Source organism: Simochromis diagramma, unplaced genomic scaffold (genome assembly GCF_900408965.1).
Source record: "Simochromis diagramma unplaced genomic scaffold, fSimDia1.1 OVJJ01000733.1, whole genome shotgun sequence".
NCBI classification, from domain to species: Eukaryota; Metazoa; Chordata; class Actinopteri; order Cichliformes; family Cichlidae; genus Simochromis; species Simochromis diagramma.
In genome coordinates, this window is record NW_024387501.1 from 284,626 (window position 1) to 297,487 (window position 12,862).

At 44.7% G+C, this 12,862-nt stretch overlaps 1 protein-coding gene across 1 annotated transcript in view; it reads right to left on the reverse strand.

The window, feature by feature from the left end:
- Positions 1–11,833, reverse strand: part of LOC120725707 (protein mono-ADP-ribosyltransferase PARP4-like) — a 44,992-nt gene extending 33,159 nt beyond the window's left edge. The window contains exons 1-10 of the mRNA XM_040018677.1: positions 11,437–11,833; positions 10,545–10,779; positions 10,031–10,124; positions 9,114–9,192; positions 8,915–9,019; positions 7,904–8,062; positions 7,107–7,244; positions 6,797–6,964; positions 5,753–5,904; positions 2,931–3,062 (exon numbers count right to left, since the gene is read on the reverse strand). Coding sequence (XP_039874611.1) covers positions 2,931–3,062; positions 5,753–5,904; positions 6,797–6,964; positions 7,107–7,244; positions 7,904–8,062; positions 8,915–9,019; positions 9,114–9,192; positions 10,031–10,124; positions 10,545–10,779; positions 11,437–11,562 — 1,388 coding nt within the window. The 5' untranslated portion in view covers positions 11,563–11,833. The remainder of the gene's footprint in view (positions 1–2,930; positions 3,063–5,752; positions 5,905–6,796; positions 6,965–7,106; positions 7,245–7,903; positions 8,063–8,914; positions 9,020–9,113; positions 9,193–10,030; positions 10,125–10,544; positions 10,780–11,436) is intronic.
- Positions 11,834–12,862: the final 1,029 nt, after the last annotated feature.

A 12,862-nucleotide genomic window follows, 5' to 3' on the forward strand; every position in this document is an offset into this window, starting at 1 on the left:
CGAGCCCTGTGTTTTTGTTGCTCTGTGTCGTGTTGTATCCTCATGTGAGTTCTGTCTGCCTGTTTATCTTCCCCAGTCTAGTTAGTTTTCTCTTCGTTTCCTGTCCAGCAAATAAAGTTGAGTTTTGGCACCTTGAGTCCTGCACTCGGGTCCTGCTGCACACACACCATGACAGCAAGCTGTTGTTGCTCTTCTTAGAATCCAAGCACACGGGATTCTGTCCCATTAAGTTTCCATTCATTATTCCCACACAGCATCACAGATCTGAACTCGCAGCAGAACACAGGCAGAGATGTCCTGGTAGCTTATCAGTTAGATTCAGTGTTGGGTAAGTTACTTTAAATTAGTAACTTAGTTACATTAAAAAAAAAAAAAAAAAAAAAAAAAAAAAAATGACAAAGGATGAACTGAAGCTCTGCCATCACGTAATGTCGCATACTGCTGTTTCTGATGTCATTTAAAAAAAAAAAAAAAAAAAAAAAAGTAACTTAGTTACATTACTAGTTACTTCTATCAAAAGTAACTCAGTTACTTCAAGTTACTCATTACTTTCAGAGTAACTAGTTACTAGGGAAAGTAACTTTGGTTTAACTCAGAATTCTCTTGTTAATGTTTTGCTTCCGTAACTGGATACCCAGCAAGATTGCCAGTCTTCTAGCTTGCTTACTTGCCACAAGTGCACTGTCCCACCTACCAATAGAAAGGAAAAAATAATGTGCACATTTCCACGAGAGAAATCCCACACCTGATTCTATCCTAGCCATTCTATCCTCGCTTTTTACATCCAACACAAAAACTGCAGTCGTGGTGCTTTCGATTGTACTCAGAACTCGGAAATTCTGCCTTCTGAATAGGAAGATGTAGGTAACACCAGACTGCAGATGAGCTGCTTACAGGGCTGGACTGGGACAAGAAAATCGTCCCGGGCATTTTGACTAGAGACCGGCCCACCATTATAGGAAAAATCATAAAGCCTTTGAATGAAAATAAACACTGTTGTGACAGTGATGTACACTGTTCTGATGGTATATATGTATCAATCTATCAATCGTTTGTTGTAAGACTCAGATAATTATTTTTTTAAAAGCGAGACATTTTAAATGAGAATAAGAAAGTATTTCCTTGTGCCCCCCTTTCCCTTTTAATGCCCTACATGGACCCCTGGCAACACTTTGCTAGATCCGCCCCTGCACAGTTACCAGCTGTCAGCTAAGTAAAAAAAGGATCCTGGTGTTATTTGTCTCTCAGAAACAGTTCATAACTTCCCTTCAACTCATTCATGTCACCTTAAAGGTAAACCTGTTTCTCCATCACCTGTTCAGCTCTGATGATCCAGTAAGGACATCTCCTGGTTTCATCTTCATGTTTCCCTCTCACCAGATAACCAAACCGATATCATGACCAGCAGGCTTACAGCTGTGGCTCCAGCAAACATCAGCTGATACTAGAAATTAATATTAAATAAATTCTAACAACAGCTGATCAAGCTTAAACGTGCTGCTGCTGTTTACGCGACATCCGCTGGTTTCCTCTTTCTGGCGCAAAGTGGGCGATAAACAAACAAGAGAGAAAAGCCGATCAGCTGATCATTGATCAGTTTCATGATTGAAGTAGAAACAGGAGAGAGAGGGTGAGAGGATGAGAGAAGAAGAGGCAGCTGTGCAGCAAAGACACAGAGTAACTCCAGCTTTGTGTCTTTTTCATTGTAGCTGAAGTCCGGGACAAACTGTGTTTCTTTTCACCTCAATAAGAAACCTGTAATATTTTCTCTGAATATGAGACGATTCCGTTTTTTACGGGACGGTTGGAAACTCTAATAATTAACCTTATGAACAAAATCAAGTTCAACATCAGTAACATAGCACCCACCCAGCTGTATAGAAACTCCGTCATGCTAGCTAGCACGCAGTACGAAAAAGTTAGCATAACGAAAATAAACTCCACCTAAACTTGGTTTATATCTGACCCAGATGGACTGCAGGTTACAACTTCTTACCTGAAGTTCAGTTCACTTGACACTCTCGGACCAGCGGCCGCTTCGGGTCTCTCCTCTTGCCTCCCTTTTCCTTCATCCACCTGCTGGCCTCCACCACTTGCTAATGTTATTGAATCTGTGGAAGCTCCACGATAGCCACCACACGAAGTAACGAATAACGAGCCTATCTAAATCCCAGTAACGAGTAACGCGTTCCCGGTTTTGGCATAATAACTAGTTACTGTGCTCGTTACCACAATAATAACGTAGTTACTGTAACGCATTACTTAATAACGCGTTAGTCCCAACACTGGTTAGATTACATGTAAATACCAAGCACAGAGTATTTATTGAAATACAATAAATACAGAAAACCTTTGTTTTTTCCTTCTGTCTTTGATCTGATTGGTCGACACATTAAACCAAACGTGTTCATGCAAATGGACTAAGACGTCCACACGGTTGTGTTTTGTCCCCAAAAGTTGAATAAAATTAAATACTGACGGCCACAAGTCGCCCCCTCCCCAAAGACGCATCTATGGCATATATGTTCCTCATTAACTCTCAGTTGACCTCTGACCTTCAGGTCAAGGTCACTACTACATGCAGCTATGGTATCAATTAAAGTTATCATGAAGTTTCCAGACAACTTTGACCTCGAGGTCAACGTCACTGAGATCCAGACTCATCGAGATATTTGGTAACTGCAGCTAAAGTGTTTCAATTCCCCACAGCGCCGCGTTCTTGACTTGTTGTCCACGCCACCCGCCTGCCTGCCCACGGCGGGTGACTACAACACCCTGACGACATTCAGACAACCACAGCTCGATGCGACGAGCTAAGTCTCTGAATGGACTGCTTTACAGAAGAGTTTTGTCGATGTGGGTTCAGCTTGAAGTCCATTTTCTTACAGTGAATCAGGTATGAGACAAACGACAGGATCAGTTGTTCTCACCGAGACAGGATTCCCACAAAGTTGTTGGGACTGGAGGAATGGAGGAGTGGCTTAACATTCCCCAGCTCGCTCTTAAAGGTCTGAAGCTCCACCCCTCGGCCGACACGCACAATCTGCTGGATCTGCACCCTGCTGCGAAACACAGATTAAAGCGAGGGAACATCTGTGAAAGAGATCTTTGTGTCATTGCATACAGAAGACATGCGCCAGAAAACTGAAGACAGATCATTGTGAGCACCTTGGCTCGTTTACCTCTGCAACGACCGGCTTCTTACAGCAGGGATAATAATACATTTTATTTAAAAGCGCCTTTCAAAACACCCAAGGACGCTGAACAGCAAATAAAACAGGCATAAAAACATGAAATATACACAATAATAAGAGCAGCAGACAGAAAGTATAAGTTCGTGGATGAGTTATATGGAGTAGGCAATTTTCAACAGGTGGGTTTTGAGGTTGGACTTAAAAAGAGGGAATAAAGTGATGTTTCTGAGGTCAGGGGAACTCCAAAGTGAAGGGGCAGAGCGCCTACAAGCACTGCCCCCCCCCACAGAAACAAGGCGAGAGGAAGGAACAGAAAGAGAAAGGGAAGAGGAGGACCTGAGGCACCGGGATGGGATGGCGATCTGAACCAAGTCGGAAAGGTGTGGAACAGGAAGTCACCCCCATGTTACATCAGAGGCCAGTAAAGCCCACTTTGATCTGATCTGGGTGGGACCAGTGAAACTCTTACACATTTAATCAGTTGTATGTAAAAGACAGAGAAGCTGAATTTCAACAGCATGTCTGGGTTTTTGTACATGATAAGGAAATGCTGCTGTGATGAAAGAGCTGCTCTCAGAAGTAAATGTGTAAAATGACAGAAACCTATAATATGTAGTACGAATGGCCACGAGGGAGATCTTTCTCAGGAGGAAAAGCTGTCTCTTCACATTTTCCAAAGCCATCCAAAATGCTGGATTGGAGTCTTTGGCCCCCAGTTTGACACCCCTGTGTTAGGACAACATCTATATTAAAGTGGCAGGGGTATGGTCTGTGGCCTGCTGCAGTGGAGGAGCCGTACAGAGGTGTGGCACAGAGGGCAGGTGTGAGTGCTCAACGTAATCATCTTCTTCTTCTCTGCGTATATAAACTCTCTCGTTTGGCTCTCAGCGAAGGTGGTCGCACTTTTTCTCCTCTCCCTTATCTTCCCTGCTTTGCTTCTTATGTCCTTGTCTTGTGCTTTTTTCACTTCCCTGGAACAGTCTCTCACAGTCTGTGTCTAAAAACCTAAAGAGAATTATGGATTTGATCAACTGGTCTCTGAATGCTATTGACACCCTTTTCTCAACGAGAAGTCTGGGCTCGGGAGAGCCCGAGTGCCCTGGAGGGACTTTCCCTGCCGGATACACGATGGACGGGTGGCAGAAATGGAGGATTGTGTGCTTGGCGGGACTGTCGATCGAGGACGCTGAAGATATCTATCTATTTGGAACCATGATAACAGGGTTCTTGCTGATCGGAGCTGGCTTGGCCCTGGCTTATCGAAGAATTAAGAGAGCGGAACAGGCTGTTCAAACCCCCACAAGGCTACCCGCTGGGATTGGAACGACAGGTGCGACTTCTCAGAAAGGGCTCATTGAGAGCAGCATGGTTAAGAGCTTGGAGGCGCTTACGACTGCAGTGAAGGCTCAGAATAACACCTCTGAGCGTATATTGGAGTACATCAGGGAAGAATCCACTCAGAACAACACCTCTGGGCGGAAGCTGGATTACATCGTGGATCAGTTGGCTGCGGTCGTGAGGTCTCAGAATCTGCTCTGTGAGCAAAAGACTGAAAAGACCACGGAACTGAAGGTTAATAACATCACGGAGAAACTCGCAGCTATCCAACGGGAGATTGAGACCAGTGTCGGTGTTGGAGTGTTAAAAACAGCTTGAAATTCTCATGAGTTGTTTGTAAAAGAAAAATCACCATCATAATGCGGCTACCCCTTCAGCGCCAGCTGCGGGCTCAAGGCCGGAGCTGAACAACACCACCCTGATAACAACTGTGTTCAGACTGTTCTTCCCATTCCATGCAAGGCCACCTGGGTTGGCTGGAAGACTGTTTACTTAGCCTGGCAGGGCGAAGGACACTGTCTCAGCTGAACTATGGACACGCACACACACACATACACTTACACTGATAAGCACACACTCATCCCCCTCCCTTTCCAAACGCCTTGGATGCTTGTTTCCTGCGAGGGAACACGGCGGGTCTGTGTGCCACGCTGGAATGGTAGCGCTGTGCAGGGCGGCTGCTGTGTTCGCTTCGGATTACTCCTCACCCCCCACCCAATCCTGTGGCTTGTCATGTCTTTCACAATGTTGTGCTGTGGACATTTATGTGCTCTCTGTGCAGAGGAGTTTCTTTGTTTCCTGTTCTCGTGCTGTCCTGCCATGGAAGCACAGCATGAGTAGAGGTCTCTTTTTTTCCTCTTGTACTTTCCCATTGTAGTGTATATTTCAGTGTTTTTCTGTAACGCTACCGATCTCCGACTTGTCTCCCCATGTGATGTCTGTGTTGTGTGTGTAAGGTCGGGGGGGGGGGGGGGGGGGGGGGGGGGTGTCCCATTTCACTGCAGGGCAACCTGCATGTGGCGAATAAAGCTTTGATTGATTGGTATATATAGTGACGGCGGAGATGGAGGAGGGTGTGTGGAATGGAGCAGCTATTCCTGAGTGACCACAAAACGTCAAAACAACATGAAATCCTGTGTGTGTTGGGTCCTTATCACAATATGTCACCATGAATTTGAATGTGTCGCTGTTACTTAATTGGAAAGTAGACATGAAACTACCTGTCCTGCAGGAGATCGGTCACAGCCTGAAACTCGGAGCTACTGGGGGGAACCGTCTCAACGCTGCACCTCAGAGCTCGATACTTCCCCACAGTGGAAGGGGCGGGGCTCCTCAGAGTCATCTCACTTGCATTCAGAACATCTCGGATTAACTGGAGGAAATCAAATCGTTGTTTTGTGTTAGTCTAAAGATACAAAGAGAACACAGAGGCTGAGCTGATATCATGGACTTGTGCACTGGAGTGGGGGAATTTGTGATGTTGTCCAATCGTCATCCTCCTCTGGCCCTTCAAACAGACTTTTAACCTTTGAAGTCGTCGTGTATTTTTTTTCTTTAATGTTTTCTATAAATGTGTGATGATATCTGAGACACAGGACAGAGCCAGGAAGCACTCAGCTTACACCAGTGCTGCGGCGCTAGCTTGGTTAGCATTTTACTGTGTTAATATGTTTTAGTAGCAAAACCTGAAAAGCTGAAAAGTTCTTAAGAGGAACAGTGAACCGGAATAGCTGAAGCCCAAACATCTCTGGATAAATGAGGAAATGCATGCTGGGATTGTTTTGGTCGTCTGTAGTGTATGTCGCAGTGCACAGGACGGTCAGGTTGACTCTAATGTTTATCCACCTGTTTGACATTTTCTAAACCAAATTTTTATATTTCAGCGTAAAAGCGATCAAAAAATTGTGAAACGTTTTTGTGAAAAAGCGCCATCTCCTGGTGGAGTTAAAGGGTCATAGTTCATAGTGCAACGTTCCTCCTTCAGAAACACTCCCAGCAGCTGGGAGAGGCCTTATGTGTACTTTACATCACGTGCATGCCTCACATTGACCTTTAAGATTTTATGGAACTGTTTCTTACATGGTGCCACAGCGGTGGAACCAGTCGGTGCTCTTGGTGTTTTTGCAAGTTGTATTGTGATAGTTTTGTTGGCTTTTCTGTCCTGGCTCAGTCACACTGCATCTCTGACAGAAATCATTCTGCAGGATATTTTTCTCAGTACGTGTGACGTCAGTGGGCGTGTCTCAGAGCCGTGTGCGTGGTACCTGACAGAGGTCCAGTTTCTGAGAGATGAGCTTGGTGCTGGGAAATATGGAGGGTTGTCTGTGTGGCAGCAGAGTGTAGACGTCCTCCAGGAGACTCATCAGCTCAGTGTGGTTTCCCTCTGTCAGCTTCTTCTGAGCCTGAAGCAACAAGCCCTCTGCCCTGCTCACCTGCACACACACACACACACACACACACACACACACACACACACACACACGGTCCTATCAGGTCAGGCTGATGGGAAAGCTGCAGTTTCTCTCAGTGGTCACCGTCAGCAGCTCCACGTTTTACAAATAGAGAAACTCTTACATCATTCAGGCTGAGCTTGTCCACTGAAACTCTGAGGATGTTGTCGAGGCAGCCCAGCGCCTCGGTCCACAGCAGCTCCACAAACACACCCACTTCCTGTGATAAGCTTCCTGTGTTGAGCTTCTCTTCCAGGAGCAGCTGTCAATCAAACAGAGCATGTATCATCCAACTGCTGAGCAGCACAGATGGAGGTCTCAGATGTCATACGTGCTACTAAGAAACAGGATTTCCCACGTTCTCTCGTCCAGAAACATGAATTCAGTCATTTTAGTTTAAAGCAGATTTGGACACGCTCGTGTTTTCCTTCTATATTACTTTTAGGAAACTTTAATCTGAGCACAAATATAAAATGTGACACGAACACATAAAGCAGAGCATCTGATGTGACGGTGACATTCTTAATAAATCTGTACTGAACTGTTATTATTCATGGTGTGAGACCCGATCCACCCACAGCTTTGTACTGTAAACTGCTGCAATACAGTTTAACAGAGAGAAAGATAGCTGTAGTAAAGGTTGATGATTTAGGCCACAGTGGTTGGTGGGAGTGTACTTTGTAATATTGTGTCCTCTTAATATGTCAAAAATTATAACCTGTGTTGATATTCAACAATATTCCTCATTGTAAAAACTGATGATTCATTAAACCTCAGAAAGAAAGTGGGAAACATTTTGTATTGAAGAGAATTTCTTTAAACTTTAATTCTTCAAATAAAAAACGAGTGAAGTAAATAAAGGTGAGTCTAAAAGCTGAGAGCAAAGATGTGATGAAATATTCATCAGTGAGTGTGTCAGACCTGCTGCAGGGGCGCAGAGCCCATCTCACGGGCAGAAGGAGGAAACCTGCTCTGCCTCCGGAGACCTGAAGCCTCCAGGCTGTCTCTCAGGGCCTGGAACACCTCCAGAGCTTCCTCTGAGGTGGACAAAAACACCAGCTTGTTCCTCACGGCCTTCTTCTGTGAAACACAAGTATGTGTGCAAAAAAAGACCACAAAATCAAAGGTCTATGCAAGCAGTGACATGTGATTGTGCTGACAGTGCACTGTGGAACACGTCTTCCTATTTCCGCGTCCTGTTTTGCAGACAGTCCCTGCTTACTTGTCTCAGACCCGGCTGCACAGAGAAGAACAGCAACACTGCCGTTAGTGCAGCTCGGAGGACATCTCAAGGCTGCTGTCCATCTGAAGGACCCAGACTACGATAGTCGTCCTGACCCTCCTGCTGAGCTTATCAGTCTGTCAGCTGTTTGAGGTCACACTGAATAAAAAGTCTATTTTGTAAATATTTGGTGTTTGAAACATCTTTTATACTGTCTATGCACACTCTCCTTCAGGTATGAGCACTGACAGATGGGCTGCTATTGTACGGTGTGTGGGGTGAGCAGATTTTCCTGGAGAAACAGGAAGTCACCAGGAGTTGGTCGTAACCCTTCTAGGTTTGGCACAGGACTCGTTTAAGCACTGCTGATGATTTCGAGCTCACCGAGCTCACCTGGGGCGCACTGACAGAGTGTGCACATGACACAAAGTATTTCACCAGCACTGCGTGACACTGACGTTACATTTGTGACCGATTGGTTTTTTCTGTCAGGAGATTTCATCGCACTAATATTTGTTGGACCTGAAGACGAGCAGCTAAAGAAGCAACACTACGCTCTCTGCAGGGATCCAGCTCAGCTCTCATTTCAAAAGACAAATGTACATTTATAGAGTTTCACATCAGGACACAGAAAACATGAACCAGAGTGGAATCGAGTCAGTCTCACACATGTATACACACATATATACACATGTAAAAACACTTCTTACCTCACAGAGTATATCATCCTTCCAGTATCTGACCACACGGTACTGCCGCCCCTCCTCCCCTTTGAAGCTCTGCAGCTCCAGCACACACCAACTGTTGCTGTTTACCTACAGCGCATATGTTTAATACCAGTAAGAGTCATTACAGTAATTATTGCTGTGGGAATGTCATTAGTGGTAAGCTACAAAAATGTTCTTTTACCTTTTCAAAGATTGAATATTTTGCCACTTGAAAGTCACTTTGGTCTGATGGAAGATCCGAATCAGTGTCTCTATAAATTCTGTCAAGATGAACATTTCAAACATCAGCTGTCTTCTGAGGCGCCATGACTGGAGAAAGCTTATCAGAGCAGTTATCTGCACTATTAAACCAATCCAGTAACTACAGCACCTTAGAGAACAAACAGTTCAGGTTTTTAACCAGGCCAATGTTTCCAGATCTGAACCCAACGTGGGCTTACAGAGAAAGCTGAAACTGACCATCTGTCTGTGCTGCAGTTCAATGCAGTACCAGCAGATGGAGACACCTGATTTCAAGCCAACATGACAATAATCACAGTCACAATCTTTGTATTACTGTAGGCTCTACCTCACAATATAAAGACACCACTGTTGTTGTCATGTGGTGCTGTATAAACATGTAATTACATATTAGCAGCCCAGCTTTATCCTTTCTGGCACAGAAGGACAATGGGATGTACTTCGTGCCTTTACTAGTGATTCTTGACTTTAAATATATTGTCTCCTCCTGCTGGTAAAGCAACTTCTGCTTGTGTGTCCACTTCACACTCGGCAGAGGCAAAGTGTGAAACGCACACGGTGCACCTATTACATGCCTATTACACACCTATTACACGCCTATTACACGCGTAATCGCTCACATGAACCCAGTTTGTGTGTAAATCAGAGCAGAATGAACTTGGCTGTTAACCATGTACCACATCCAGGTTCTTGAACCAGAATCAGACACATATCTGATCCAAAATATTAGATCACTGCATCCCTGGTACTTTGTCCTGTACCGTGACAGGTCAGAGGTGTCTTCATAACTCAGGGCGTCGACATTAACAGACAGATGGTCCTAATGTAACTCACTAACAGACAGATGGCGTCTCTCACCTGAACCTGTCCAGCACATTCCCACTCCTCTCAGGACTCTCTGCCCTCTGAGTCCCACTGACACACTCCACAGGTTGGGCCCGGACTTTTGACCCTGCAGTATGGACACACACACAGTTTAATAATTAACTCCATATCATATCACGTTGTGCATAGATCTTTGCACACACCGAGTATCAAACAGGTTCTTATCAATTTGCACAACAGTGCTGCATCAGCTTTAAACACAATGTGAATGTGTAACACTGCACACAGCTGCACACACCCATGTTCATCTGACCTAATAAAACTAGTTCAACCTGCTGGCTGAGTCTGCTGAACATTTTTAATGTGAATGTATTTCAATCAGTGTGGGGGGGACGATGTTACTGAACAGTAAAGGAAATATCAGTCATTGTGCTGCATGTGGGTAGAATTAGCAGCTTGTCTGTGTCTGTAACGCAAATTAATGGAAAAAAAATACAGAAATAAATGAAACTGTAAAGATCTGCTTAGTGGTGCTTTCTATACAGACCTATCTGCTGAGGTGCGAGTGAAGCCAGTGGAGCCGCCTTGAAGGAAGAGCGATGAAGAGGACCTGATAAGGCAGAGGACGTGTCCAGCTTGTATTCATCTACCTGCAGGAGAACTCCTCTCTCCACACACCGGTACACGTAATCCACCCCGACCACAGGTGTGTGGTGTTTCTGAATGCTACGCAGCCTGTTGGAGCTTAGGTTGGATACATCGGTTGTCACTACCAAAGAGCACTGTGGGAAATGTAGGAAGAAATGAGAGAGAAGTCTAAGATTTTTAAATGTATTTATTGGTTTTCGGTCTGAACATAAAGCTGCAGAATGCACACACTGCAGCTTTGTAGCTGAAAGCACAACACAATCCAAAAGGCGTTTTGCACTGCTGGCCTGTGTTGGTCAGTCAGTGTGCAAATATATACTTTTACAAAAATAATGAATTGCTGAAGCTTCCCATCAGAAGAGAACCTAGCTCTATTAGGTCAGACTTCAGCATCTGCACCATCGTCACTAACACAGAGGGACGTCCTTCTGCAGAATGAGCGCTTTTGCTCACTTGTGCGCTTCTGTTGGTACCAGACAGTCCTGTGAGGCTGCAGGCTCCATGGAAGTGCAGCCGATTCATAACCAACTATTAACTACATGTTTCTATAGATGTGGGAGAATTCTAGTGTTGAATGACTTCGATCATTCGTGGTGCAGCTCTGGCATGGTTTCAAAATCTACGAATATGTTGTGAACATTATACTGAAATAGTCACGTGCTGCAGCTCGATATGGACGCAGCAGGTACCAAAGAAAAAAGCTCTTTTTAAGTAAAGTTGTTTAGTAAAGTTTCATTTGAGCATTCAGCCGTGAGGAGTCCCCCCTCCCCCCGCGCTGACAGCTCTCTGACCTGTTTGTTGACCACAAACGAAAGGTTGCCTCCGTGATCTGTGACTGCTGATTTCACCGTCTTCTTCTCCTTGAACGACAAACCTCTGAGTTCGAACAGCACCGAGCAGTTGTCGAACACCGACATGTCTGGAGACGTGTGTCACACAGCTGCGCTGAGAAAAACCCTGCTGGCGCTTCCACCAACTCCTGTTAAAATGCGGAAGTAACTCGCAGCAAAAAGTAACAATGTAACAGATCATTTAGAGAACAGCCACGCGGGACTCGTGCTCGTTAGTAAACAAATACGACGAATACAACAAAGCATCGACACGATCAGAAACAGCAAAGTAAAGGTACTGACGAAACACCCGAAGCACGCACTCATCCAGTGACTAACTAAAAGGGAGCAGCAACATTTAACTTCCTGTCTGGTTCGGTTTTCAAAATAAAGGTCGTGACGTTAACAGAGGCGTTTCCGTCCTCGAACACGTCCACGACAAATCAGTGTCGAATCAGACTGAAATGTCACAGATATTCAGACATTAACACAGTGGTTCCCAAACTTTTTTTGCTGGGCCCCCTTTGTTTTACAAGAAAAATGTTCGTCCCCCCCCCACACACACACACATCCTCCAACCACACACATATTTTGCTCGTTTGCGGTTTATTTCACACCTCAAACATTTAGTAAACAATTAAGCAAATACCAGTAATCTGCAATAAATTACAGGTAGTAATAAAATAAACTACTAACTCTTTTACGCTGCGTCCGCACCTACACGGGTGTTTTTGAAAACGCAGCTGTTTTTCTAGTCTTTGGCTTGAAATGAAGTTGGTTTGGAAACATATTCAGCGATGCTTCATCTCCTGCTTTGCCTTTCTGTAGGCGCCCAGTGCTAGCAGTGTCCAAGCATTTTGTTCCCCCCCCTGGGCCCCACACTTTGGGAAGGTCTGCATTAACACATGTCACCAGATACGACAGAAACAACCTGTTTTCAACTTGATCATGTGGAGCCATCCGTGTGCTAATAATGAATGTGTCAAATATCCGTATTCTGCACTAATCTGTTGCACTGTGAACTGTGATAACCTGTTTATATGTCACATCTCTGTCCTTGCAGTTTTAAGCATGTACAGAGTTTCTGACTGTTGTCTGCAGTTGCTTTATTATACAATGAACTGGCTTATACTGAGCTTGCTTCCTCTCATATTGCTGTTTAAAAAAATGTAAACTGTTTTTTGTAAATTTTAACAGGAACAGGCAAGGCCCCATATAAACATGAAAACTCTTTTTGATGGCTTTCTACAATAGACATCAAATATTCTCCCACATCTGTAGCAGAAGTTCCCACGAATGTGGACCTTGTAGGCTGCTTTGCTTTCACTCTTCTGTCCAGTTCAAACCAGCTCGATGGGGTTTCAGTCTGGAGGCTGTGCTGGACACT